Source organism: Pelodiscus sinensis, chromosome 5, assembly GCF_052426305.1.
Source record: "Pelodiscus sinensis isolate ZL-2025 chromosome 5, ASM5242630v1, whole genome shotgun sequence".
Lineage (NCBI taxonomy): Eukaryota > Metazoa > Chordata > Testudines > Trionychidae > Pelodiscus > Pelodiscus sinensis.
In genome coordinates, this window is record NC_143056.1 from 5,904,606 (window position 1) to 5,932,542 (window position 27,937).

The window sequence follows — 27,937 nt, forward strand, 5'->3', positions numbered from 1 at the left end:
GCTGCCCACATACTGCACCCCGTCCCAGGGTGAGTCACCGTGGGGAGAGGCCAGTTCCTTCGGGTGCCCCAGGCCAAGCTGTGTCGCAGAGAGAGCTCCGAGATCTTAGCTTGCGCCTGGAACGGCCCCTCCACACGGCTGAGCGGGGCTGGGAGCACGTGAGACTTTCACACCCTCCACGGCCACAGCCCGATCACCTTGGAGGAGGAAGAGGGAGGCCAACATTCCCCATGCAGCCATGACCCAGCTCCCGAGTCGGGGGGAGGCTCCCAGTTCGCTCTGTGGAGCAGTGACTGAGTGCAAGATCATAAGAACGGCCACGCTGGGTCAGACCAAAGGTCCATCTAGCCCAGGATCCTGTCTGCCGACAGGGGCCAGCACCAGGTGCCCCAGAGGGAGTGAACAGAACAAGGAATGAGCAAGCAATCTCTCTCCCGTCATCCATTTCCTGCCTCTGACAGAGAGAGGTTAGGGACACCATTCCTACCCATCCTGGCTAATAGCCATTGATGGACCTAACCTCCATGAACTTATCCAGCTCTTTTTTTGAACCCTGTTAAAATCCTGGCAATCACAGCATCCTCCAGCAAGGAGTTCCACAGGTTGACAATGCGCTGCATGAAAAAAAAAACCTACCTTTTGTTGGTTTTAAACCTGCTGCCTATTAATTTCATTTGGTGACCCCTAGCTCTTATGGCAACACGCAAATAACTTTTCCTTATTCACTTTCTCCACACCACTCATGATTTTATAGAACTCTATCCTATTCCCCCTTAGTCGCCTCTTTTCCAAGCTGAAACATCCCAGTCTTTTACATCTCTCCTCATCTGCACACCACCTGAGCTTCATTGCCAGGAGCTAGAGACGTCGCTGCTGCTTTCCCCTTTACAAAGGCGGGTGTGGCAGCAGGAAAGGCTCGGTTAGCTCATGCTGTAAGCATCCTCTAGTCTGGCAGGCTCAGCTCCATTCATGGAACGGGGCCACCAGAACAACATGTAGGATGAGGTTTGCTATTCTCAGCCACCACGGGGCGAGCCAGGCAAAGTGTCACAGCAGATGCCATTGGACAGGCGACCGGGAGGCCGCCAGGAGCAGAGACAGACAGACTGAGCACGGCTTTTACTATCTTAACAGGCTTCACGGGGATGTGGCTACAGCCAAGCTGCCATGAGCTATTGTCTCATGTCAGTGGTCTCCAACCTTTTTATACCCAAGATCACTTTTTAAATGACAGACCAAGCCAAGATCTACTGCCCCGCCCCTTCCTTGTAGCCACGCCCTCTCTATTCTCCTCCTCTCCATCACTTGCTATCCCCAATCCTTATACTGCTACTTAAAAAAACCAAAATTCCAACCATTCCTCGCAGCTACTCACCTGTGTTGTTGCTCGGTGAGTAGCTGCTCCTCAAAGGAGGAAATCGAATGTAAATGCACTGCGCAGGCGCGCACTTCAGAGAGGGCTCAAGAGCTACTCTTAGAGCCCCTGAGATCTACCAGTAGATCACGATCTACTGGTTGGTGACCACGGTCTCATGTGGAGCTCGCTGCGTAAGTCGGATTTTCAGCCTGGCTTTAATCGAGCCTCTGGCTGCATCCCCGCAGTTAGAGACACACAAACCGGGCAAGCGTTATTTTGGCTATTTAAAGCCTGAGGCCGTGTCTATGCCCCGAAGCACTGCGGCTGTGGGGCTGTCGTACAGCAGAGTGGGTAAAAGCTGGTTTTCCCACCAGCGTCGTTAATCCAACCCTCTGAGCGACAGCAGCTACTAGGCTCCCAAGGATTCTTCCGTTGACCTAGCTGCATCTCCGCTGGGGGTTAGCTCAGCCTAACTACTTAGGGCATGGCATGAAAATTTTAACAGCTCTGAGATCAACGTTCCCTTTAATCTTTTCCACCCATGTGCTCAATACATTTTATTCTGCGCACCCAGGGATGTGAGGATGTGTACCACCAGGAGAAACACAAACCTAGTTGTGGACACTCTGCTAATCAGCGGAGTGGCATTTGAATCTCTCCCGAGTTGTGTCACAAGCACCCAGCTTGGAGGGAACACTGCCTGAGACAAGAAGCAAATGGGCTTAATCTGCAGCGAGGGAGGTTTAGGTTGGACGTTAGGAAAAAGTTCCTACCTATCAGGTAGTTAAACACCTGAATAAATTGCCCAGGGAGGCTGTGGAATCCCCATCTCTGGAGATATTTCAGAGCAGGTTGGACAGACACCTGTCAGTGATGATCTAGAAGGTGCTTGGTTCTGCTGTGAAGGCCGGGGACTGGATTTGGTCTTTCGAGGTCCCGTCCAGTTCTACGTTCCATGATTCTATGTGGCTAAGCCATTTCGTTTTGTAGACCAGGCCTAAGCATTTGAGATTAACAAAACGTCTTGTGCCTGTCCTAGATATGGGCTGGCTACAGACCTTCTCTCAGCCTGGTTCACCCCAGATTTGTTCATCATTAAAACCAGTAGCTCCCCGCTAGGTGGAGGGAAGGTTAGCTTAAATAAGGTACCTTGCACACAGTGTCACCTCCTGGCAGATCTGTATAATGCAGATTCTCTCCGGGAAAGAATTAATGGACACAAATCAGCTATCCAAAAAGGCAACACTCAGAACCCTGCTGGAGAATACTTTAACCTGCCTGGGCACTCATGAATGGATCTCCAAGTCACCGTGTTGTTTCAGGCCAATTCCACAAGCCAAATACACAGGGAAGGGCTGGAACTTAACTTCATTTACAAGCTTAATTCTTATCAGAATGGAATGAACAGAAATACGGGCTGACTCGCACACTACCTTCCACATCCTAGGACTCAGTCAACCAACCAACCAACGGTAGTGCTAGTTGTTCCGATCAGCTTCTTGTAACTACTTGAACAATCTAGTCACTGTCTTTTTCCCCCCTTCCCTTATATATTCTTGGATCTGGACTTTTAACAATCCTGTCATCTGAAGAAGCGGGCTGTGCCCACGAAAGCTCCTGATATCATCTCCACGGCTTGTTAGTCTTTAAGGTGCTACTTGACTATTCATTGTTTTTTAAATGTTTCTAGTTACAGACTAACTCGGATGCCCTCTGAAGCTTTTGTATAATGCAGGTTAGTGTTCTGTTACATCCCCTCCTTTAAGTTCCACAGTCCTACCATGTACACTACCATGCTGTCTTTGAAGATCAGTCGGCATGAGTCAGTTCGCCGGTTTTCTAATTACACAACCCTAACACATCATAACTTGGTCATCTAGCTGTCCATTAGTTGCAACAATCGGCTGACATTGGTCTACAATGCCGAGTCATCGTCTTCCTGGTCTGCATCAGTCATCTCTAGCATTTGCTCTGAGGACTGTTCTTTCTGAGGAACACGCTGTAGATAAATGGACTCTGTTGAATTCTCTCTGTCTTCCCCTCTCCCCCAAACAGCCACCTTTTCAATAGCAAATGACAGGAAAACCGTTGAATCACTAGCAACAAACGATACTGCAGTTTTCTTTCTTTCAAACTCTCTGTTAATTGGGCACTGAAGTGAAAAGATGCCGATCAGGAACAAGATGACGGAAGAGGCCCATCTGAGACTCGCCTTCATATGTTTTGGACTTTGCTTGCAAGCTGCAAGCCCAAATCTCAGTCCTTCCTACCAACTGTTTTGCCTTTCCAAGCAGATTGGATGAAAGCGCAGAGGCACTTCAGCACCGCATGTCCCCACACAGGCTCCAAACGCAGACGCCGAAACAACGGGGAAGGGTAAATAATTGGTTGATCGTTTAGAAAATTCATCCACAACAGTAAACGCTATTCCTGAGAGATGCGCCAGACAACATGTCTGCCCTTTAACTGTTCGGCTGCTGATTTCCAGAGTCCTGGTTCAGCAAAGCACTTGGGCACCACAAACGATTGGGTCTCAAGCGCCGCTTAAACATAACCATGTGCTTACGCACTTTCCTGATGAGTGATGCTTACAGTAGGGCCGAGGCAGTGAATCCCCTTCCGGAAGCCTCATGCTGTCTGTGATGGTTTCGCCCCCGCCAGACTTTATGAAAGGACTTATGGATACAAATATGTGTAACTCGAAGATGCTTTGGACAAAATACTTTGTGTCACCTATTGATTTAGTATCATGCTCTGGTGGATCTGTATATCTTGTGTTGCTGCATGGATCACTCTCGCATGTCAAATTAGAGACATGGAGTAGGGAATGGTTTAGGGCAGTGGTTCCCAAACTTTTCGGCATCACGCCCCCTTTTTGATTTTTGAGAAACCCTCAGACCTCCCCCCCCCCCCAAAAAAAAAATAGCAGCAAAACTGTTGAGGGGAAAAAAAGGAACTGATGGGGGATGAGAAACAAAAATAGCAGCAAAACTTGGGGGGGAGGGAGGGAGACTGATGGGGGGGCTGGGTCGCCTCATGCCCCCCCTGGAATTTCTTGCATGCCCCCCAGTTTGGGAACCCATGGTTTAGGGTTTTAAATGCACAAATGGAAGCCACCAAGGGTGTTTCCCTCAATGCCTGGGTGGTCACCTGTAAACAGCCTCTTTTGTCCTTTAAGTCTAAGCAGTGGTTGGTCTTAGGAAGTCATGTGACCTCCCTAACTGGTAGAGTCTGACCAGGTAATTTTCCATGGAAGGCGAGAATATGAAAGAAAGAATTCCCACCCCAAAGGGAGCTATTTAACATGCAACGTTTTCAGGCTCTTGGTCCTTGACGTGGGCGTGGAGGGGGAGTCCTGAGGTCGACAGGAAACCACTTGCCCGTGGACCAGGTAAATCGGCGCACGGCATCAATGGCAGTGGCATTGATTAGGTGCTGTAGTGAAGAGTAGTTTGAAGGCTGCGTCTACACTCACCCATAGCTCTAAATAAGCAACACAATTTGAGCTACGCAAATTGCATAGCTTATTTCGAAATTTGGCACAGCCCACACAGCACTTATTTCGAAATAAATCGCTCTTCCGAAACACCCCTTACTCCTCGTGGAACGAAGTTTACAGGGACGTCAGAAGAGCAAGCCTGTTATATTCTGAAAAAAACAGGGGCGCTCCAAAGACGTGGGATATCTCCAGTATCCCGAAACAGCGCTGCAGTGTAGACACAGCCTAAGTGACCTCAGGGAAGCCATGCAGGGGGGCAGGGCTGTCCCATCACATATGCAGAAGTTGTGGCTGCATAGAGACCCAGAAATGTGGGGCACCGTTGGGACAACAGGCAGGAGAGGGCCAGATCTGGCCTGCTCTTACCTGCTGTCCTGGTGGTGCTGCAACGGAGGGTGATGTGAACATGCAAATGCTGGGAGGAGGGCAGTTACAGCCACCATCATTGCTCCCTGCCATGGCAGCCTCCACAATACCTAGACATTTAACCCCCTCCCTGCTGGACTCTTCCAGGTTGGGTGCCGTGGGGACGGGACGGTGGGAGCGAGGGGAGCCCCAGGCGGAGGTGGGAACCAATCACATGGGAGGAGGTTGCCTAGGACCCCAGAAATTCTAAGGACAGTCCAGCAAGGGGGCCCAGAGACACGGCCCTTTGTAGCCCCACTGCCCGAGCCGGAGCCAGCTGCCCCAGCCCAGCATCGAATGGTCTCATTGCACGTCAGCCAGTCCCACTGGACAGCGGGACGCAAGCAAACCTCTCTGCTGCATCTGAGCTGAGCTTCCATGGGAAACGCAACAACAACCCTGTAACGAGCCGGACTCCTGCTCCGTTCGTCTCTGGGTCCCAGGCAAATCTTTAACACCAGAGACAGCCGTGCACTGCGGTTATCTGTGGCCACAATACTCCCGGCTGCAGCACAGAAAAGTCCACGTCCCTCTGTCCTGGCCTCAGATTCGAGGACTCGCTCATCTCCGTCCAGCACACACTCTCCGTCTGATGCACTGAGCAGCAAGGAAAAATGCCTCCTCCACACGCCCTCCCTAAGGGGCTAACACCCATGTAACTGCGGGACCCCTTCTCCAGCAGCCATTTTGAACGTGAGCTCCGCTAGTCTGTATGCGAAACAAGCTTCTACCTATCAGAAACTGCCACGCTCACCCCGTGGGCCTGCCGAGGCAAGTTCAGATGAAGCTGTGCAATCACAGAAGGCAAAACTGAATCAAGCTACATAAAACCCACTCCTCTGGGACCCAGCGACGTAACTGTGCTTTTGCATGGGCCCGATCCTGCTTGAGAGAAGCCGGGGGCAGAACCCCTGCGAAGGGACCAGGATCAGCCCTTCCCTAGAAGCAGCCCGGATGAAGCTCTCAAAACCTGAGTGAGTGTCCGTGCATGGGAGTTACACAGTGAGAGTAGGATTTTTGGCCTTGGCTTGCTGCTAAAAATCCCTCACAGTTAACGACCACCTGTGGAGAGCCAGCCTAAGGTAAAAACACAGCACTGAGCAGCCTGTGTTTTACAAGTCAGCAAACCCCACCGCCCCTTCTGGAGTTGATCTCGTGTTTACCAACCAAAATACCTACTGGCTCCTCGCTGTGCGTTTACCTCAGGATAGCCCGCGCCCACCTGACAACAGGGACGACAAGGCCTTAGTGAATCTCTGCCCCCTTCCTGCCAAAGCACAGCAAGCGATTCCCTCAAACTCAACAGGGCCCAGAGGCAGGGTGTGTGTGTCCGGCTCGGCTGGAAACGCTGGAGCCAAGAGCCATGAGCCAGAGCTAGAGCACCCGGAGAGTTGGGGCCTGGGCAGTGCACATTCCCCGCGTGAACGCTCACACTCGCGTACACAGGCGGAAGCCCAAAGCCCACACACAAACATGTGCCACTCAGAGGGGCACACTTATCTTAGCCCAGGCTAAATCCTTGCCCACCATCTGCCTCGTGCGCTCAAGGAAGGCTTGAACCAGTATTCAAATAGTCTTTCGTTAGTGAAAACCACGAAGGAGCCACCTCAGCTGCCAAAAAAGACGAGAGTGAAAACAGTCCAGTGCCTCGGGCGCTAGATTGGGATGCAGAAGAGCTCAGTTCAGTACCTGGCTCTACTAGACTCCCTGTGCAACCATAAGTGGCTGGGTCTCTTGGTGCCTCAGTTTCCCCATCTGTAAAAAAGAGAATGATTCCACCTGTGTGGATCCTATGCTCTTCCAGGCCAGTCCTGTTCCTCACAGAACGTGATACGATGGGGCCATGACTCTGAGCCCAATAATACAAAAACATTTGTATTAATTGTATAATGAAGCTTTTACCCCCTCTACTGTAGCTAATTATCCTGCTTACGGCCCTTTGCTATCTTGGAGATTCAGCTCTCTCGGGACAACTGTTCATGAGGAGGAAGAGGTTGGACTGCAGGCCTGAATCACTGCGGATAGCCATCGTTATTAGAGATCATAGAATCCCAGGGCTGCAAGAGACCTCAGGAGTCATCGAATGCAGCCCCCTGCCCAAGGCAGGACCCACCCAACTCAATCATCCCAGCCAGGGATTTGTCAAGCTGGGACTTAAAAACCTCTAGGGATGGAGATTCCACCATCTCCCTAGGGAACCCATCCCAGTGCTTCCCACCCTGCTAGGGAAATAGTTGCAGTGGGGGAGGTCTAGGTTGGATATTAGAAAAACTATCTAAAAGGGTGTCACAAGGAGGAGGGAGAAAAATTGTTCTCCTTGGCCTCTGATGATACGACAAGCAGCAATGGGCTTTAACTGCAGCAAGGGAGGTTTAGGTTGGACATTAGGAAAAACTTTCTTACAGTCAGGGGGGTTAAACACTGGAATAAGTTGCCTAGGGAGGTTGTGGAATCCCCATCGCCGGAGATATTTAAGAGCAGGTTGGACAGACACCTGGCAGGGATGGTCTAGATGCTGCTTGGTCCTGCTGTGAGGGCAGGGGACTGGGCTCAATGACCTCTCGAGGTCCCTTCCAGGTCTAATGTCCTGTGATTCCAAGATTTTTAGGAAGCTGATCGAAGTGAAGAGGCAGGTCAGAAAAGACAAAAGAATAATTGAGGCGGCGGGAATTGGAGGGGGGAATCTCTGCCGTGGGAAAATGCTGCAGATATTATGGTGCACGCATGAAAGTCACTTCAGTGTTGAATGAATGAGGCTAAGTATCTATGGGCAGCAGAGATCAGAATTCGTATCCCAGCAGTGGAGTGCTCCGGTTATCTGCAACATGCTGATTTGTATGTGCATCTCAGCTCCCTCCCCTCCCCGCACAATGAATCGGGCACTATGCACGGTGTCTGCCTGCCTCAAGCCAGAGATTTATTACAACAATCAGAAGCACAAGCTCAGCAGGCCCAGCCATGGCGAGGGGCCGCTTCCCTGCTTGTCTCCAGGGACAGCTCCCGTGCCTGGCTGGGCACTGCCTATTATGCACTATTTGCATTGCCGCGTAGCCTGGAGGCCCCAGCAGCCCCCTAGCTCTGGGCACGGTACAAACGCGACGAAGAGACGGTCCCTGCCCCAAAGGGCTAAGATCCATCCCCCCCAGTACAGCATTCTCCACGTGGGAGGGGTAGAGCAGGTGTCGGGAACACCTACGTTCCCCAGAACTGGGTGAGAGGAGAGAGGCTAACATAAGAACATAAGGACATAAGAATGGACAGACTGGTCAGACCAACGACCCATCCAACCCAGTGTCCTGTCTGCTGACAGTGGCCAATGCCAGGTGCCCCAGAAGGAGTGAACACAACAGGGAATCATCAAGCGATCCCTCTCTTGTCACCCATTTCCAGACAAACAGAGGCCAACGACACCATTCCTGCCCATCCTGGCTAATAAGCAACTGATGGACCTAGCCTCCATGAATTTATCTAGCTCGTTTTTGAACCCTGTTAAAGTCCTAGCCTTCACCACATCCTCTGGCAAGGAGTTCCACAGGTTGACTGTGCACTGCGTGAAGAAACACTTCCTTTTGTTTGTTTTAAACCTGCTGCCTATTCATTTCATTTCTCTAGCTGAGGCCAGGAAATGAACAAAACCTATGCCCTTCCCAAGGCCGGCATTCTAGAATCGCCTTTCCGTTGCACAGCTGAGCACTTACACACACACACACACACCTCTCCACGTGGGTTAAAGTCGCACAACAGGTTCATAAGGTCAAATATATATATATATATATATATATACACACACCTGACAGTCAGGCACTAGCATGTGCCATCGCCACAGAACCCATGGGCCAGGCTGAACTTCTAAATAAATCAATGTCCATTTAGCATTACCTTCAATGGAACACAGTCACGCCTGTCATGACAAAGTGTGTCTATTTCTACAACTCCCCAATGCCCAAGGCAAAAAGTCCTCACCCCTAATATAAAATTCCAAGAGGACACGCCACAGGAAAAAATTAAGTGACAGAAGACAACCGCCCCCGAATACATGCAGTAATCCCCTTGAGATGCCTCTCCACTAAATATCTGTAAAGCCCAGTCCTGCTATGTGAATAATTTTAATACATTCACACATGGTTCTGAACTATTAAGTCATGGAACTTGCAAGTTAATTTATCACAGGCAGCCATGTGAGCCAAGTCCAAATTCCCACCCACAGCCTGTGGACAAGAAATCTCTCTCCGTCCGTCCTGGCAGTGAGTAAAACAATTGTCACCTCTTTTTGTACTTTCCTTGTCTTCCAGAAATGAGAAAAAAATGTTGTTTTCCTCACAATGTGTAGTCTAAGCACCTAAAATTGTTCCCCAGAAGACATACTTCAGCCTATCCTGCCACATTTCTGAATTCCCAATTCACTTAAGCCACAGCCACTGGGACAGAAATGCTTCTGGTCAATTCTGCGGAATAGTTTGGACTGCCTAATCTGGATTCCTGAGCTGCCGGGTGTGTGGAAGTTAAAAGCACCATTATCTAAACTGACAGTCTATGTTCTCTGTGCTTTCACTAACTGAAAGAGAAAGGGGACATTAACCGTATCAGCAGAGATTAAATGATAGGGCAAAGGGTCAGAAATAGGACATGCTAAAGCCATTCAAATTAGCGTCACTTGGAAGACAATGCTGTTGATGCTTGAAGAGAATGTATGTGAACGAGCCACCTGCCAGTGTAAGCTCTGATCTGAATCCAAATGGAGCATATTTGCCATTCCTGAAGCATTCGCAATAGGTCTCTCCAATGCCGACTGCTCACCACTTTAACACCGGCCGCTAGTTTTTCTTTATTTTTCAGCTTCAAGTTACACCAAACAAGTGAAGAGCGAGATGAATTTAAACCAATGTAGCACAGTGAGTTGGGCCACATTTCTCCACTAAGGGCTTGTCTACACTACGGAATTAAGATACCTTAAGCCAACACATACTCCCGCAAGAGTTTCAGAGCCATACTCTGCTCCTTCTGTTGGAGGTGCTTGTCCTCACCGGGAGCGCTTCCACCGATGGAAGTGCTGCAGTGACAGCTCGAACGGGCCCCTCCCCATCCTGGGGGCTGACAGCCTGAACTGTCAGCCCAGTTGAAGGCTCACAGCTGACGTGTGGGGCTGGCAGGTTCCTTGCAACACAGCAGCCAGCATGCGAATGATCAGCTGGAACCAGGCTTCTTGGGGCTGACAGCACTGCAGCAGTAGCTTTAAGAGACCCATCTGCAGGCGTTGCTAGGCTCCCAGCTCTGGGGCAGAGAGACCACCAGCAGTGAAACTGACATTCTTGTCAGTTTCCTGGCTGCTCTTATTTCACCTTTTGTCTCTGTCCATGTCAGCCCCAGGCAGAGTATGATCCAGCTGTGAGTCCCTCATGAAACTGCCAGCCAACAGGCAATGCAAGCAGTGTCTCCGAGGACACTGAGTCACTCAAACTCCATCTACATAAGCCAAGCATGGAGGCGGAGAGAAGTCGATGTCGCGGGTGGCTCACAAGCAGGAGGAGGTATATTTTAACATAGACACAGAGTTAGGTGGACATACGGTGCCTTACACCAACCTAGCTCTGTAGTGCAGATCGTGCCGGAGACTTTTAGTAACCCATATGCAAGCTCTCTCTCTTTCCCTCCCCATTCTGACTTTCTCTGCTATTTATTTGTACCCTGGACTCCCTTGCTCCATTCATCTGAAGAAGTGGGTTGCACCCACAAAAGCGGATGACACCATCTACATTTTTCGTTAGTCTCTAAGGGTATGTCTAGACTGCGTCCCTCTGTCGGCAGAGGGCTGCGGATTAGGCAGGTTGACATTGCCACAGGGATTTAAATATCCCGTGCCTAATTTGCATAAAAATGGCCACCATGTTCTGCCGACTCAGCACTTTGTCGGCAGAGCGGCAGTCTAGAGGGGGATCTGTGGAGAAAGAAAGCCTTTGTCGACAGATCCTATAAAACTCCTTGCAGGAGGCATAAGGGATCTGTCAAAAAATATTTCAATCCCTGCCTCATTTGCAATGTCGACCTCCCTAATCTGCATCCCTCTGCCGACAGAGGGATGTAGTCTAGACATACCCTATGATGCTGCAGGACCATTTGTTGTTTAATTTTTTTTCATCTGCAAGCTATTTGTCCAGTCCCATAGAATTGGAGTACAAACTGGGAACAAGACCCCTGTCTTGCCCAGAGTATTATTTATTTCTGTTGAGCTCATAACATACAGCCCAGCCCGTCAAACTGCCGGATCTGTCCCACGGCTGGGGAAGCCTCAGGCAGGCATCCTTTCTGCGGCACCCCTGCATGCTCGCTCCAAGTGGCCAGCTGTGGGGACCACATGCTCTCAGCACGCTGAGACCCCCAGGACTTTAACAGGGCTCATAAGAGCCAGATAAATTCATGGAGGTTAAGTCCATTCATGGCTATTAGCCAGGATGGGTAGGAATGGTGTCCCTAGCCTCTGTTTGTCAGAGGCTGCAAATGGATGATGAGAGAGGAAATGTAATTCCCTGTTCTGTTCACTCCCTGTGGGGCACCTGGCATTGGCCACTGCTAGCAGACAGGACACCGGGCTATATGGACCTTTGGTCTGACTCAGTGTGGCCGCTCTTATTCCCTCCAGCTGATCATCGGATGAAGTGGGTTTTGCCCACGAAAGCTCATGATACTATCTACATATTTTTGTTAGTCTCTAAGGTGCCACAGGACCACTCGTTTTTAAAGTTACAGACTAACACAACAACCCCTCTGCGAGTACCCAAGGAGCGTGAATGGGGCTTGGGATGGGAACGGAGGCTATTCTGCTGGTGAAATCTTATATGTATGTATTAATTGGCTGGCTGAAATACTGAGTGTTTATTTTAAACACCGCTAATCTTTAGGTATACCTTTACCTTCTAAGGACATCTGTCAACAGCTGACAATCCCAAGTCCGTAACAGACCATTTGTATATTTCTATTACAAGTATATATTAAAGATGCCCTCCAGGTTATGACGTCTGTTTTGTCTTCCATAACCCAAACTCAGAGCCTCACATTTGTGCCTTTGTTCAGCTACTTCTAGCACCAAAAGTTGGTGCTCATCAGGGCACTGAAGTGCAGGAAGGGAAACAAAACCAGAAGGGCCCTGGTAGGTAAATAAAAAAAAAGGAACTAAGTTAAAGTAAGCTTCAGCATTAAAGTGTGTTTATAGATGCACAGCTACAGCCTGTTGATAATTATGCGGGATTAAGAATTTATTGTTAATTTTTTGTTTCACTTCACCTTAAAATATGAAGTTTGAACTTGTTTTGTTAAAGTTATAGGAATGGGTTATAAAATCAAAGTAAAGTACTGCCATCTACAGGGGAAACGTTGTACAGCAGAAAAGCACTAGCCAGGCAGCGCCCCAGTTTCAAAGAAGAGGTGTAGTGCAAACAGGGACTAACTTTGGGGTTTACAGTTTGCTGACACGCACACTGCCGTTCTGAGGGTGAACAACTCAGTCTCTTTCCAGAATTAAACATTTACAATCCGATGCACAGCATCTTGCTGCAAAGGCGGTTAATTAGTTACTGCTTTTATAAGTATCAGAGGGGTCGCCGTGTTAGTCTGAATCTGCAAAAGCGGCGAGGAGTCCTGTGGCACCTTATAGACTAACCAAAGTGTTGGAGCATAAGCTTTCGTGGGCAAAGACCCATTTCATCAGATGCATGCAGAAAGCTTATGCTCCAACACTTCTGTTAGTCTATAAGGTGCCACAGGACTCCTTGCCGCTTTTGCTTTTATGAGGTAAAACGATCCATCCACCCACTGCTGTAAGTACATTCAAGATTTGCCCTTCAAGAGCAGCTAGAGGCACAATTTTAGGCCAGCCCAGCTGCTTGGCAAGATGCTGAGCTATTGTATTTCCGATCAGAGGAGATACGGGCTCCGACCTGCTGTAGGGCACTCAGCTTCATGGTGGATGAAGGGTGGAGGTGAATGTGTCCACTGCCCATATTCTTTAATAGGCAGCACAGATGCATCTCCTGATACAAAAGCTAGAGACCACATTTACCTACTTCATACCCAATAAAACACACAATGGGACGGAGGGGTCAGTCGGAATACGCACAATCTGGATCAGCAACAAGTCTAAACTCTTCTGCTTCCCACAAAAGTTTGTTTTTTCATCCACGGGAAGAGGGCTCCAACTTTGACTCCTGATTATGACCATCTAGCTCTTTATCCTCTTGGTGGGGGAAGAATCCACATGTAGAGGCACTCTGGGAATTATCCAATAAGCACCCTCCTCTCGTCTTACCGAAGAGATAACACTTATTTTCCAGCAGACTGAACTGACACTGTACATGTAAAAATGGGTCCAGCCTTTGCAGCCCTGTCTACAGCTGAACTGCTAGGAGACCTGGTCTGCACAAGGCACCGCTGCCGGCAGCAAGACACATTTTTGCCATTGTGTCAATGAAACCTGCCAAAAGCAAGTTTCAATAAAGGGGAATGCAACAGAAATGAGTTTGCCTTTCTGGGGAACCCACAGCAAAAGCCAGCCTAAACGTTATCAGTCCCCCATGCCACAGTTTGCCCCAACAAGGCACAATAAGCTGCCCGGGGGGGGGGAGGAGGGAGGAAGAGAGAGATACTTTGCTTGGCAAGTGTCTGTCTGAAAGCATCACCCCTAACATCTCTCTCCAGGGGGCAGGAGTTGGGAATAATACAGCATTAAGTCTAAGGACTGGGCACTGACATCAGCTAGGTTTAAGAGTTTGTTACGATTTTATGTATCAAGAATCCTTGCAAAAAGTTTTAATCTCTTTTCCCTAGGTGGAATCACTTGTAGGGTAACATTTAACTAGTGTAAGTGGCATGGAAGGGCTTTTCTGCTCTCCTTAAAGGTGCAGAATTTAGATTTTAGAAAGACAACTGAAGAACACAGGGAGGGAAAAGAAGCCAAATGGACTGGTGGTTTATAATTTACAGAAGTAGCCACCACAGTTCCTCCTAACAACATTTTTAAAAAGCTGAACACTTGTGATGAGAAATATTGAAAGTGTAAATCTCAAAGTAAATTAGTTCCGTTAATATATCTAGATGCTCACAACTGTCAGAAATACTGCTCCAAGTCCTGCATTACCACTGGACAGTCTCATTGCCCTGACAAATTACAATGCAGCTGTAGTCACTGAATGCTTCTATGGGAGGCAGGGACGGGGGAAAAGCATCTATTCCTCCCATGTTGGCCTAGCCAGAGTAGGGAGGATTTTCACAAGAACTCAGCAGAGATTTAATTCTGCTCCCATTAAGATCAATGGGAGCTTAAGGGTTTGTCTACACAAGAAAATTTACCAGAATAGATGTAGTCATATTATATATTTCCATGTGTGAATGTTTATTCTGGAGAAAGAGCCTCCACACCAAAAGTTATCTATAACACTACAGTGGTATAATTATGCTGGTAGGTTTCTCCTTGTAGGTAAGCCTTAAATTACCAAATTCTGTGCATTATAGTTTAATAAAATTACATCTCAAAGGCAAACTCACAATTGCATACTAGATGTGCAATCCATGATGGCCATGTTTTTGGCAAACAAGCTCAGTAAATGCCCTGCCTTATACTGTTAAATCTTAATCCCTACAAAGTAATCCATGACAGAGGGTTAAGCAATGGTACTAAAGAAACACATACGCTTTTGAAGTTTGAAATACTGCCACATTTTGTAATATGTAACTAATATAACTATGTGATACACTCGGAACCTTACTTAGGCAGTACTACAGATCTCAAAGCCAACCACTCATGGATTTAAGATGGCACAATCTAGCTAGTATCTATTTAAAAACTATGGAACCGAAGCAAATAAATTAAATCTCTTGAAATATTCATTTAGAACCAAGATAGACATTAGCAATCAAAGCTGACCTGTCCAGCATGTTACAAGGACTATTTTAAACTCACCAGACAGTCATATTTTGACATTTCAATTATTAACATTGGAAATAAACACACAGGCTACGTCTACACTGGCCCCTTTTCCGGAAGGGGCATGTAAATTTCACCAGTCGTCGTAGGGAAATCCGCGGGGGATTTAAATATCCCCCGCGGCATTTAAATAAAAATGTCCGCCGCTTTTTTCCGGCTTTTAAAAAAGCCGGAAAAGAGCGTCTACACTGGCCCCGATCCTCCGGAAAAAGTGCCCTTTTCCGGAGGGTCTTATTCCTACTTTGAAGGAATAAGACCCTCCGGAAAAGGGCGCTTTTTCCGGAGGATCGGGGCCAGTGTAGACGCTCTTTTCCGGCTTTTTTAAAAGCCAGAAAAAAGCGGCGGACATTTTTATTTAAATGCCGCGGGGGATATTTAAATCCCCCGCGGATTTCCCTACGACGACTGGTGAAATTTACATGCCCCTTCCGGAAAAGGGGCCAGTGTAGACGTAGCCACAGAGTTAAGTGGAAGAATCTAGCACATGTCAGGGGCCATCTTGTTATTCAGGTTTTGCACTGAAAGGTATCAGGTGTATTTGGCATACAGAAGTGAAATGCAAGTACTGATATTGTGTAACAGGGCCTACCTGCCTGAGACCTGTGAACTATTTAGCCCAGCCAAATTAGGCCTTAGGATAAGTTAGTGTAAGTAAGTTGTTAAGAAACCTGTTGAGCTTGCGTCTAGGTTTGTGATATGCTGATGTTTTGAAAATAACTGCAGAGTGATAAGGGGACGTAAATGCTAATGAGCATAATGGAAGCTAACACGTTAGCCTATGCAAAACAGTGAGGTGGGGAAGTGCAAATAAGAAAAAGGGGTTAAAACCTTCATAAACAGGAGTGTACCCCAGTGGGCATCAGACACATCAGCAATGCTGTCTCCTGCTTTGTGCGCCTTGGCAAGGGGAGACCACCAGATGATGGCCACTAGTAGGGAGACTGATGCTGATTGCAAGGATGAGCACTAACACGTCAGGGCTTTCTGCAAGGCCTGAGGTATGCAAATGCCATGCATTGTCATGCTTGGTCCCGCCTTTATCAAACTGCGTATTACACGTATTACAGAATGTGTGTAATATTGGGTTAGCTAATAAAAGTAAAAGAAAGAAAAAAAACCGCTCTTGGATCTCTGTTCCACACCATGGGGTGGGCTCTCTTCTCTTGATAACCTCTCTACTATAGTCAAACTGGAAGGCTGAACTCTCCCCGATTATAGTAGGTGTAAACCTTCACCTTGGAGGTGGGAAATTAGTTAACTCCAAATGTATCGATAAGGCCACAAAACCAAATGCAGAATAAAAGCCAATCAAGACCCATCTCAAGCACAAACTCTTTATGAAGTATACATAGGTATCGGCTCTTAATTTAGGTGAAATTCAGTGAGGATAAGGCGTTTCCTCTTCAGGAAAAGTGGTTTATCTTCAGCTTCCTTCGCGCTTTCCACTTCAAACAGGTGTCTTTATGGAATGTTTGGATCAGATTTGTCTGAACTCGGCACTCTACGTGCCTGATTCATGAGTGCATCCCCCACCCCATGCAAATGAATGGAGCATGACATCAGTCTAGGTTACATTTCAGTCCCATTTTTAGCTCTCTTTTGGTGAGGCCCCTTTGTTAATATTTACCAATCACGTTTGTCCTCCGAGCTGGATTCTGCCTGAAGTTCTACAGTGACTGATCCACTTTCTCCTTATGTCTCTTCCTGAATTCACCATCTAGAGGACATTCCGTAGATGTGCCATGAACAGCTTTGAAGGCAGCTTCTTTGAGCTAACTGACGCTCACTCTCTCCTCTCCAGAGGATCAGATAACATAGCCAAAGATCTCACAATGGGAAATTCTGTAAAAGATTTCAAATCAAACACGAGTTTTTAAACGGCCCACGTGTATTTAAACACTCGCTCTGGATTTTGTCTGGCACTACAACCCGCAAACCTCGCTCAGTGATTCTTAGCCGGGGTCCAGGGCCCTGCGCATGTCTCAGGGGACTCTCCAAGCAGGACCAGCGTGAAGACTGCTGGGGCTCAGGGCAGAAAGCCAACGTCCCACCACACGGGGCTGAAGCCTGGGGGCCCTGAGTCCCGCTGCCCAGGACTAAAATCAAAGCCTGAGCAACTTAGCTTCCTGGGGGCCCTTGTGGCCTGGAGCCGTAGTCAATCGCTGTGCTTGCCTAAAGCCGATCCTGGCTTTTATATGCAGAAAACCAGTTCCTGTGTCACAGGTGGGCAGTGGAGTTTTTATAGCATATGGGGTTGGGCGGGGGGGGGGGGGGGAGAGAGAGAAGAGAAAAAAAGGCTGCGAATGCCTGCTCTAACTAGTATGAACAAAGTCGCTAAGGGCCTGATCCATAAACAGGCATCAATGCTAAGTTGTACTGAGTTCATTCCATTGACTACTATGTCTAGCAAATGTCAGATGGTCTTAAGCGTTATTCCTAAAGGGAATATAGTGAAACGCCTGGTAATGACTAGCTCTAACAGGTAATTCCAAGTTATAAACCAGGTGTCCTTAACATTTCCAGTAGAAGTGGGCCTTATCCTCCCTGATTGGATCCACCTTGTCATCTCCAGCCTGATCCTGGCCTGCATATTTATACCTGCCTCTGGAAATTTCCACTGCATGCATCTGACGAAGTGGGTCTTTGCCCACAAAAGCTTATGCTCCAACACTTCAGTTAGTCTATAAGGTGTCACAGGACTCCTCGCCGCTTTTGCAGATTCAGACTAACACGGCTACCCCTCTGATAACGTCAAATATTATTGCGCCTAAGATATCCAACAGTAACAAAACACCACCCTGCATCAGCTGTTGGTTTTGCCTCAATGCTTTTTGGAGATGTGGCACTGTTTCTACAGGCGACTTATCAAGTTGGAATTTGCTAGGATTTGCTGTAAGAAATTACAAGACAGCATGTCAGAGAACGGAGATTTTCCGGAGCAATAATGAAACTAGACTTGCCTCATAATTTACTAATAAAGCATCTGTCAAGGTAAGTAGAACGTGCAAAATGTTAACTAAAGCATTTTATTACGTGAGCAAACAACTCAGGCCTTGCCAACTATAGTTTTCTTCCAAAAAATAAACTTTACCATAGATCATGGAATCATAGGACGGGAAGGGATCTCTAGAGGTCACCTCATCCAGTCCCCTGCACTCATGGCTCGCCTAAGCATTATCTAGAAGACCGTGCCTGACAGATGTTTGTCTAACCTGCTCTTAAAAACCTACAGAGGTTAAGGTGAACAATTTTCCCCCTCCTCCTTATAACAATCTTTAATATAGTTGAAAACTGTTATGTCCCCTCTTCATCTTCTCTTCTCCAGAGTAAACAAACCCAATTTTTCAATCTTCGCCCATTAGTCTTGTTTCTAAACTTTTAATAATGTTTGTTATTCTTCTCTCCAGTTTGTTCACATCTGTCCTGAAATCTTTTCAAAACATCTATACTAGAAGCAGCTGAAAAGAAAGAGAGGAAGAAACAAAAGGAAAGTGGATCTCAGAAGAAACATGGAAAACTATAGATGAAAAAGCCAAACAGGTGTAGCACTACATGTGATTGAAGAAACAAATCAAACCTACATGAACCTTGACAAAGCAGATAAGAAAAAATGCAAACAAGATGAGCAAAATTGTATAAAGGTTGGTAAAGCTCAGGAAGCAGGGAAAAGAAATGATACAAGAACAGTCAACACAATCTTGAAACAGTTAACAGGATATGGATCAAAATTCAGAAGAGTCCCAGTGAAAGGGAAACAAGGGGAAATTCTGAAAACATAGGAGGAACAAGAAAATAGATGGGTGGAACACTTCATAGAAGTTCTAACTGAGCCAGAACCAATTCCGAGACTGGAATTTAACAATGATAAACCTTCAGACTTAGAAACAGAACTGAAGTAAAAATTGAAGAAGTTAAAAATAACAAGGCATCTGGTTTGGACAGCACTCATCCTGAGGTGCTTAAATATGGCAATGAAGATGTGGAATCAGTCATCTGTTCACAGTGCAATAAAATACGGACAGGAGAAAGTGCCAGAAGAACAGACCAGCAGTATCACAATCAGATTAGATTATTATGATCAAAGAAAGGTGATCTAAGCAATTTCTCAACTTGGAGGGGGGGTGGGTAACGCTTCTATCAGGAAAAGTATTAGCAACAGGTCTTCCGGAACAGAATGAAAGGAAAGATGGATACTATCCTGTGGAAACAACAATCTGGATTTAGACAAGGGAGACTGTGTGCAGACTCTATTTCCACCCTGAGACAGATTACGGAGAACACAATTGAATTCCAAATCTTGCCATCAATTTGGTGGACTTTCACATCAAGACAGGTGGAAGGGAGGAGTGTGTCCTGTCTCCTCCTCTGTTCATACTAGTCATCAACTACGGACTAAAACGATGCAATAGTGATACATCTGACCTAAAATGTGACAATTCAAGGCTATCTGAGCTAGACTTTGCTGATGACATCGCTCATCGATGAAGATGCCAACAGATTACAAAAATGCACTAATCAAATAAAAGAAATAACGAAGATAGGTCTGAGATTCAATGTAAAATATTGTCCGTGGTTACATGGATAGCAAACTACATGCATTTTAACATCTCTAATTTGCAGACTTGAGAACTTATTTGATTATCTATTTTAAAAACATTTTATTTCACCTTTAAGCTTGATGTTTTGGAAAGTTAAAGTCCCTTTATTGGCACAATTAAATCACCCATCTCCAACTATTTAGGTAGGATATCAACCAAGAAGTTGACAGAAATACTATTTCCTCTAACGCTATTAAACTTTGTTAATAAGAGCCAATTTATACTATGAAATACAACGTCAGGGAGCTGGGTCACTTTGCTTATCCCAGACCTGTAACAAATACAGTTCCGGTTTGCAAAGAGGACTGCATGTTAATCTTGTTTCCTAACCAGCCTAAAGTCTTGGGCATGACTGTATAACTATACCAGTATATCTCTAAAAGTGCTGCATACTGCAGCACTGAGAACAGTGGCTGAATATTACTTCTGTCTCCCTGTACTCACCCACCAGCTCAAATTATTGTCAAGATTTCACAAAACTATCTCCAATAAAAAATACCCTGCTGTTTTTCTTCCTTCGGATGTTCAAGATGTGAATGTCCTCACTCCGATACTCCTCATCGTGTTTCTCCAGTGGAACCTTTTCCGACTCAAAGTCCATCTGAAGCAGCTGTTATTAAAGCATAAAGGGCAGTAAGCCAAATATTTCTAGGGAGATTGACATTTTAACATTTTTAAGTGGGTAATGATTTTTGATGGGGGGGTCTACTCAATTTGGAAAGTGGTTAAGGGCCACACTCTTCTATATTAGTGGAAATGGTATTGCATCTGGGGTGGAGGTTGGGTACAGAAGGGAGCATGGGGTAAGGGACTAGCATTGCAGGAGGCAGCAGGGGGGTCTGGGAGGGAGTTTGGGGGAAGGAGGAGGCTATGACCTGGGACAGGGATTGGGATGCAGGATCCAGGAGGGGATGTGGGCGCAGGAAAGGGTTCTGATCTGGAGGAAGGGTGTAAGAGAGGGTGCAGGGTCTGGGAGGGAGTTGTGACCAGGGCAGAGGTGCAGGAGGGGCTGCAGAGGGTTCGGACTGTGGCCTTGGGGAAGGGAGGGGACAGGGTGCCAGGGGTTTCCCAGCCAGCAGCTCACTAGGATCTCAGGACCTGCCAGGGCTCCACATGCTGCTCAAAGCGACTGCCTGCTGGTGCCAGAGTTTGCAACTTTTCACTGAGCATCCTGGGGGGGGAGAGGGGGGGCATGTGCTGCCTGCACAGTAAGCATAGTCCATGCAGCTCCTATTGGCTGGCTTCTGATCAATGGGCTATGAGGATTGTTCTGGGATGGGGATAGCGTGTGGACCCCCATGGGGCACAGACATGTACTTAGCCCCAGAAGCTGGCCACTTTGAGCAGCATTTGGGGCCGTAGCAGGCAGGGAGCCTGCCTGAGAGTCCTGTGGGGCCAAGAGACAATGATGGCCCAAAGCATCGTGGCAGGCTGGATCTGAAGGTTTGGTGGGGGGGGGAATCCAGACCGTGGGCCATATTTCGCCCACCTCCAATCTACACCATCGTTTTACAGCCCAAGCCCTGCAAGACCATGTCAGCTGACACAGACCAGCCACAGGGGTCTAATTGCTGTGTAGACACTCCCTGAGTAATTTAACAGCTTAAATCCCATTTTACAACCAGTGCACTGATTTAGGCACTTTGGCTCCTAAATCCCATTGGGCTTCAATTAGTGATGTTAAATTTCAACTAATCGAATAGTCGATAAGGACTAGCGTGGTGTTCCGCCTTTGAAATGTACAAGAGCCCCAGCACGGTCTCTTGTGCACTTCAAAGACTGAAATGCTGTGTGGAGCCTGGGGCCAGCAGGCAGTCCCCCGCTGACCCTGGGCTCCATGCAGGCGCTTCCACTTTGAAATGTACAATAGCCTCTGTACTATGCTCACAGTGAACACGAATTATCAAAAGCGCCAATGTAGAACTAAGGTGTTTTTAAAAAAACTTCTTTTCCCCCCAAAATCTGAGATAATTTAAATAAATACAGAGCTAGCACTACCAATAAACCAGAAGGTATAATTTAAATAACTGGCAACCAACTCTTTCCCCGCATCTGAAAAAGTTTGCTTGTTCAAAATTTCTACTTCATGCATCTGATGAAGTGGATTCCCACCCACAATAGCTTATGCCCAAATAATGAGTCAGTCTTTAAGGTACCACAGGACTCCTTGATGTTTTTGCTGAAACAGACTAGAAAGTTTTTCCTAATCACTAAACTAAATTTCTCTCATTGCAAATTAAGCCCATTATTTCTTACCCTATCTTCAGTGGACCTGGAGAATAAATGACCATATATATTCCTCTTTATAATAGTGATTAGCAAATTTGAAGACTGTTTTCAGGTCATCATCTTTTCCAAAGACTGAACAGGCCCAGGTTTTTCTTTTTTAAATCTTTTCTCAGAGATCAGGTTTTCTAAAACTTTTCTTATTTTTGTTGTTCTCCTCTGTGCCCCGAGTTGGACACAAAACTCCAGATGAGGCCTCACTATGTGTTGTATAGAGTGGCACCTTTATCTTCAATGCTGACAATACTGTTATTACGCCCCAAAATATTAGTCTTTTTCACAACTGTCACAGTGTACACTCAGATCCCATTTGTGATCCACTATAACCTCCAGATTCTTTATAGCAGTACTCCACCAACTCAGCTATTCCCCACTACAAACATACTTGATTTGTCCTATGAATTGTACTTACACAGAACGGATCTAATCTGAGGATTTCAACTGAATCATTACATAGTCCTTATATACACAAAGCACATAAGATGGCAAAGGATACTTACCTCAAAGTATTTTCTCTCAATTTCTGGATTTTTGCCCATAGTCCTTTGTTCGTAACAGCATATGATACAGGTATCAGGACCTGAAAGGTCTTTCAGGGTCTTCAGCAGTGGCTCTAATGACTGCTCAAAAAAAAAAAATTAAGCATTTGCCACTTAGACTTGAAGTTCACTTTACCATTACTACATTCCATAACTAGAGACAGATTTCACTGGACTGTACTCATTTTATTTTTCAGACAGCTAATTATATTTAGTACAGTACTTAGGGCAAGTGACAGGTAAGTTGCAGAAAGGAAGAATGAGAAAAGTTACAGTATCAGATTGCTTAGAAAAATAGCATTTTACCCATTTTACATATATAGATAATTTTTATCTATAAGCCTGTATGTCATTTTATCTATAAGCAGTTATATCATCTCAGGCAAGGACACACTACACTGTTAAAGTAGCTATTTCCTGGAAATGTGCCAGATTAATTTTTGTTCATAACAATATATTGGACTTACAGACACCTGTTTTCAAAAATAAAAAACTATTTAACCAGACTTATTTTGAAAATGTGGTTTAGGGCCAGCCAGTGCTCTGTGAAAAAAAAAAGGGGGGGGAGGCTCAGAGTTGTAAGGCAGAGGATCTTGAGACTAGTGAGAATAGACTAAAGATGAACAAACTAAATGCAGGATAAGGAACACTGAGAGACTCCTAGAGACTGCTCCTCCAACCTAAGTCTTGTGCTAGCCTCATCTCACGTGTACCCCAAAGAGAGATTTCTGCAGAAAAGGATGGGCCAGAAGGGCTACTTTCTGAAGCATGGTTTCTCCTCCCAAGAGACGCATGAAAAATCCATGCGATAATGCTACGCCTGTCAGAATCATAAACGTCCACTGAGGTGCAGTGAAACTCTCCAATATCAGCTACAGGTTGAACCTCTCCAATACAGCACCCTTGGGACCTGACTGGTTCTGAATGAGAGAATTTTCTGGATTATGGGAAGTTAATATTGTTTAGCAGCATTACCAACACTTCCACTGCTTACTGTGCAGCTAGCGGACATTTAGGAGTAAATTAGAGCTAAATAACAGCACAGAACACTGAGAACCAGGACTGCGCGCTGTAAACAAACTTTATGGGACAGCAGGAAACTTGGCCACACCCATGAAAAGGGGACATCCGGTGAACTAACATCATTTTGGATGACATGTTTTTTGGCCACACCCATGAAAAGGGGACATCCGGTGAACTAACATCATTTTGGATGACATGTTTTTTGGCCACACCCATGAAAAGGGGACATCCGGTGAACTAACATCATTTTGGATGACATGTTTCTGGACGAGAGAGTTCTGGATTAGAGAGGTTCAACCTGTAGCAGTATCTCATGTCCCTACAACTCCACGGAAAAAAAGATTAGGCACAATTCTGAATTAACTGATCTCAAAAGCCCTGGTTCAGGCTTCAGACCACATGACCCTAAATGTGTTATCTGCTCAATATACCACTGTCAACTAATGTTCTTCTGAGCCACCCAGACTGAAAACTAGAAGCTATTATTTATTTAGATCTTAAAGATCTTAATACAAATAGCAGAGTTTCTCACACCAAATCAAAAATCCCCAGGTCCTTTCCCGATCAAACTATTTCTACAGTTCTCAAATAGTTACCTCCTCATAGTAAATGCAATCTGCCATAAGTATGTAGTCTGGTGCAGGCAGAAATTCTTTTACATCTTCACCCCTAGAAAAAAGTGAATAGGTAAATATACAATGCAAACTTTAATTATACAACAAAACAGTATTTTTAAGTGTAACAATTAGTGCAAAAATCTATACAACTTTCAGCTAAATCCTCAACTAGTTATTCCACTGCATATTTTAGGGGAATTTTTCATGTTTACATGTGATCTGTCACACCATGTCTAAACCATATGTCTAAACATATTTGACATTTCAACCAGAAAGGACACTGTCTCAACGACTTAATTACCTGAATCCTGCTTCAGAAGCCTTTTAAATCTGCACTTGAAAGGGAATCCTCTGAACTGTCATTCATGCTAAAATTCGACACTCTACGCGGGGGGTCTCAACAAAGATTCTAGCTATCTTACCCATTACAACGATAGCTTCCCCAATTAGCACCTCTAATACCATTAGCTCACAGACATTTACCTTCCCCCCCGCATCCCACTTCTGTTCTGAAATTTGATTTGTCCTTTTCAAGTGTGTTCATTTTTTTTAATTGTATCCTTTGATATATATGGTTGTGACTATTTTCTTCCACTATTTGATCTGAGGAAGTGGGTCTGGCCCACGAAAGCTCATCATCTAATAAACCATCTTGTTAGTCTTTAAAGTGCTATATAGTCCTGTATTTTGTTTCAGCTACACCAGACTAACACGGCTACATTTCTATCACTATTTGACAGTGTATCTGTTATCTCTTGCCTTAAACTTAAAGACTGCAAACTCCATGAGGCAAAGCTGTCCTTTTGTTGTGTTTGCACAGTGCCTAGCCTGTGATCAGTGCTCCTATATGCTCTGATAAGACAATTATTTAATCATAAAAATCTACAACAATTATGTAGGTTAAATATCAAGATTAAAAGATTATACAAACCATTTCAGTACCTTGGCTTGAACTGAGCCTGTGACAAGATGCTTGTTCTTTTCAATATTAACATTCAGCAAATCCTGAAGTTCCTCAAGATCAGTGACCGTAACATCTGCCCTACAAAAAAAAATTATTTAATTCATAGAAAGCCCCAGAAAGAACATTAAGACTCCTTATTAACATTTGAAAATAAACATATCTGTAATCTTTCATTCCTTATGGAAAGCTACTGATGACTAAACTAATGACTTAATATGTACTGAATTCCTTCAGCAACACACACTCCTGTTCTGATGAAAAGAAAAACTGGCTCACAAAATGAAAAGAAAGAATTTAAGAGGAGTAGACCAAAAAACAGGATTCTTCTACATTTGCTATAAAGTGGGATCCCTTTATAAAAATAACAAGAAGTCCTGTAGCACCTTAAAAACTAAAACTTATTCGGGAATAAAGCTTTTGTTGACTGGAGCCCACTGCAAAGCTTATGCCCAAATAAATGTGTTCTTCTTTAAGTTGTCAAAGGATTCCTAGTTGTTTTTGCTGAAAGAGAATAACAGGGCTGCTCCTCTCAAACTTGTGTTAAAATAGTGATATTTACATTCAAATCCCTACCTCTGTTTTAAACAGCCACCTTGAAGCTCCCCTGGGGGGGGGGGGGGGGGTTCCAATGTAAATTTGCATAACTTCAATTAAAGGCCCATCTTTAGAAATTGGCTGGGTTTTATTGCTCCCTTTGCTGGTTACTCAGCATAGTCTACACTAGGGTTCCCCCTAAGCTGTGCATTTGTGCAGCCACTCAGGAGAGATTTAAATGCTGTTGGCTGTGCCAACAGCTAGATTTTTATTTCTACTGGTGGTGCACATTTGCACATGTCTCAGTACACATAGGAAAAATTATTCCACACATGGGATAGAAAAAAAACAACCACACATGGTTGGAAAAGATGAGGGAACACTGGTCTACACTGCAAAAACTAAAACCACACACACACACATGCAACTGGCCCAAGTCGGCTAACAAGCACTCATGGGGCTCAGGGTGCAAGGCTAAAATTGTTAAGAGTCTGGCACCAGCTAGAGCCTGGAGCTTCATGCCTCTGCCCAGGTTGCAGGAATGTCTACACTCAACGTTTCAGCCCAAGTCGGTTGACCAGGGCTCTGAGTAGGGATGTTAAATTGTAATTGACTAATCAAATAGTCGATGCATCGACTACTCGATTCGAGAGGGCGCCTCGGCCTCTGAAGTGCAGCAACAGCCCCTAGAGCTTTTGCCACACTTTAAAGGCAACAGCGCCCCGTGGAGCCCAGGGTCAGCTGGGCCCCAGGCTGCAGGGGGCATTTCAAAGCAGCCCTGCCGCAGGGAGCCAGGAGTCTGGCCCAAGGCTCCATGCGGGGCTGCTGCTTTGAAGCACCCCTCCTCCTTTTCCCGTGGAGAGGGAAGGGGGTCACAGTGAGGGCAGCCCGCAGAGGGTCACAGTGGGGGCAGGGGGACCCCCCCAGCAGAGGGGAGGGGGTCACAGTGGGGGCAGGGGGACCCCCCCAGCAGAGGGGAGGGGGTCACAGTGGGGGCAGGGGGACCCCCCCAGCAGAGGGGAGGGGGTCACAGTGGGGGCAGGGAGTCCCCCCAGCAGAGGGGAGGGGGTCACAGTGGAGGCAGGGGGACCCCCCCAGCAGGGGGAAGAGGGTCACAGTGGCGGCAGGGGGACCCCCCAGCAGGGGGAAGAGGGTCACAGTGGGGGCAGGGGGACCCCCCCAGCAGGGGGAGGGGGTCACAGTGGGGGCAGGGGGACCCCCCCCAGAAGGGGGGAAGGGGGTCACAGTGGGGGCAGGGGGACCCCCCCCAGCAGGGGGAGGGGTCACAGTGGGGGCTGGGGGACCCCCCCAGCAGAGGGGAGGGGGGCACAGTGGGGGCAGGGGGACCCCCCCCAGCAGAGGGAGGGGGGCACAGTGGGGGCAGGGGGACCCCCCCCAGCAGAGGGAGGGGGGCACAGTGGGGGCAGGGGGACCCCCCCCAGCAGAGGGAGGGGGGCACAGTGGGGGCAGGGGGACCCCCCAGCAGGGGGAGGGGGTCACAGTGGGGGCAGGCCCCCCCGCAGAGGGTCACCCGTGGACTAGCCTGCCCCATAAGCGGCTGCTTGTCGGACCGACTCGCCCGATTCCGGGCCCCGCGGCGGGTTTCTCCGGCGTCTCCCCCGCCCCCAGCCCGAGCCAGGCCCCCAGGGGGCGCCCCCCGCCGCCCGGCCCTACCCCAGCGTGGCCGCCATGATGCCCACGGCGCCGGTGCCCGCGCCCAGCTCCAGCGCGGTGCGGCGGGGCAGGGGCAGGCCCAGGGCGCCGCGCTCCAGGCACTTGGCCAGCACCAGGGCGGCGTCCCACACCACGGAGCCCACCCCGCCCGCGCCGCGCTGCTGCAGCCGCAGCGCCGAGCCGTCCCGCCGCCACAGCGCGCGCTCGAAGCCCGCCCGGCCCGCCATGGCCTGAGGCACCGCCCCGCGGGCCCCGCCCCGCCTGAGGCCCCGCCTCCCGCCCCCTGTGGGCCCCGCCCCGCCTGAGGCACCGCCTCCCGCCCCCCTGTGGGCCCCGCCCCCCGAGGCACCGCCTCCCGCCCCCCTGTGGGCCCCGCCCCCCGAGGCACCGCCCCCCGCCTCCCTGTGAGCCCCGCCCCGCCTGAGGCACCGCCTCCCGCCCCCCTGTGGGCCCCGCCCCCCGAGGCAC

At 47.5% G+C, this 27,937-nt stretch overlaps 1 protein-coding gene across 2 annotated transcripts; it reads right to left on the reverse strand.

Annotated features, from left to right (window-relative positions):
* Nucleotides 1-16,554: 16,554 nt before the first annotated feature.
* On the reverse strand, nt 16,555-27,722 carry VCPKMT (valosin containing protein lysine methyltransferase). Of its 2 annotated transcripts, none has more exons than XM_075926149.2 (6): nt 27,470-27,722; nt 25,229-25,339; nt 24,277-24,349; nt 22,619-22,738; nt 20,332-20,442; nt 16,555-17,076 (listed from the first exon to the last, which is right to left on the reverse strand). In XM_075926149.2, exons 1-6 carry the CDS (start codon nt 27,694-27,696, stop codon nt 17,062-17,064), a joined length of 657 nt encoding a protein of 218 aa, XP_075782264.1. In that variant the 5' UTR covers nt 27,697-27,722; the 3' UTR covers nt 16,555-17,061. The 2 variants fall into 2 exon arrangements, with proteins under 2 accessions (XP_075782264.1, XP_089634394.1); XM_089778268.1 differs by having other exon boundaries at nt 22,619-22,741.
* Nucleotides 27,723-27,937: the final 215 nt, after the last annotated feature.

What these genes read in the sequence shown, in the direction of transcription:
- VCPKMT (XM_089778268.1), bottom strand. Translation starts at nt 27,696, where the DNA reads ATGGCGGGCCGGGCGGGCTTCGAGCGCGCGCTGTGGCGGCGGGACGGC. An exon ending in CAAGCCAAGGTACTGAAATG is followed by an intron (nt 24,350 to 25,228) that starts GTTTGTATAATC and finishes ACTTTTTTCTAG; the next exon opens with GGGTGAAGATGTAAAAGAAT. An exon ending in TTGAGAGAAAATACTTTGAG is followed by an intron (nt 20,443 to 22,618) that starts GTAAGTATCCTT and finishes CTTTAATAACAG; the next exon opens with CTGCTTCAGATGGACTTTGA.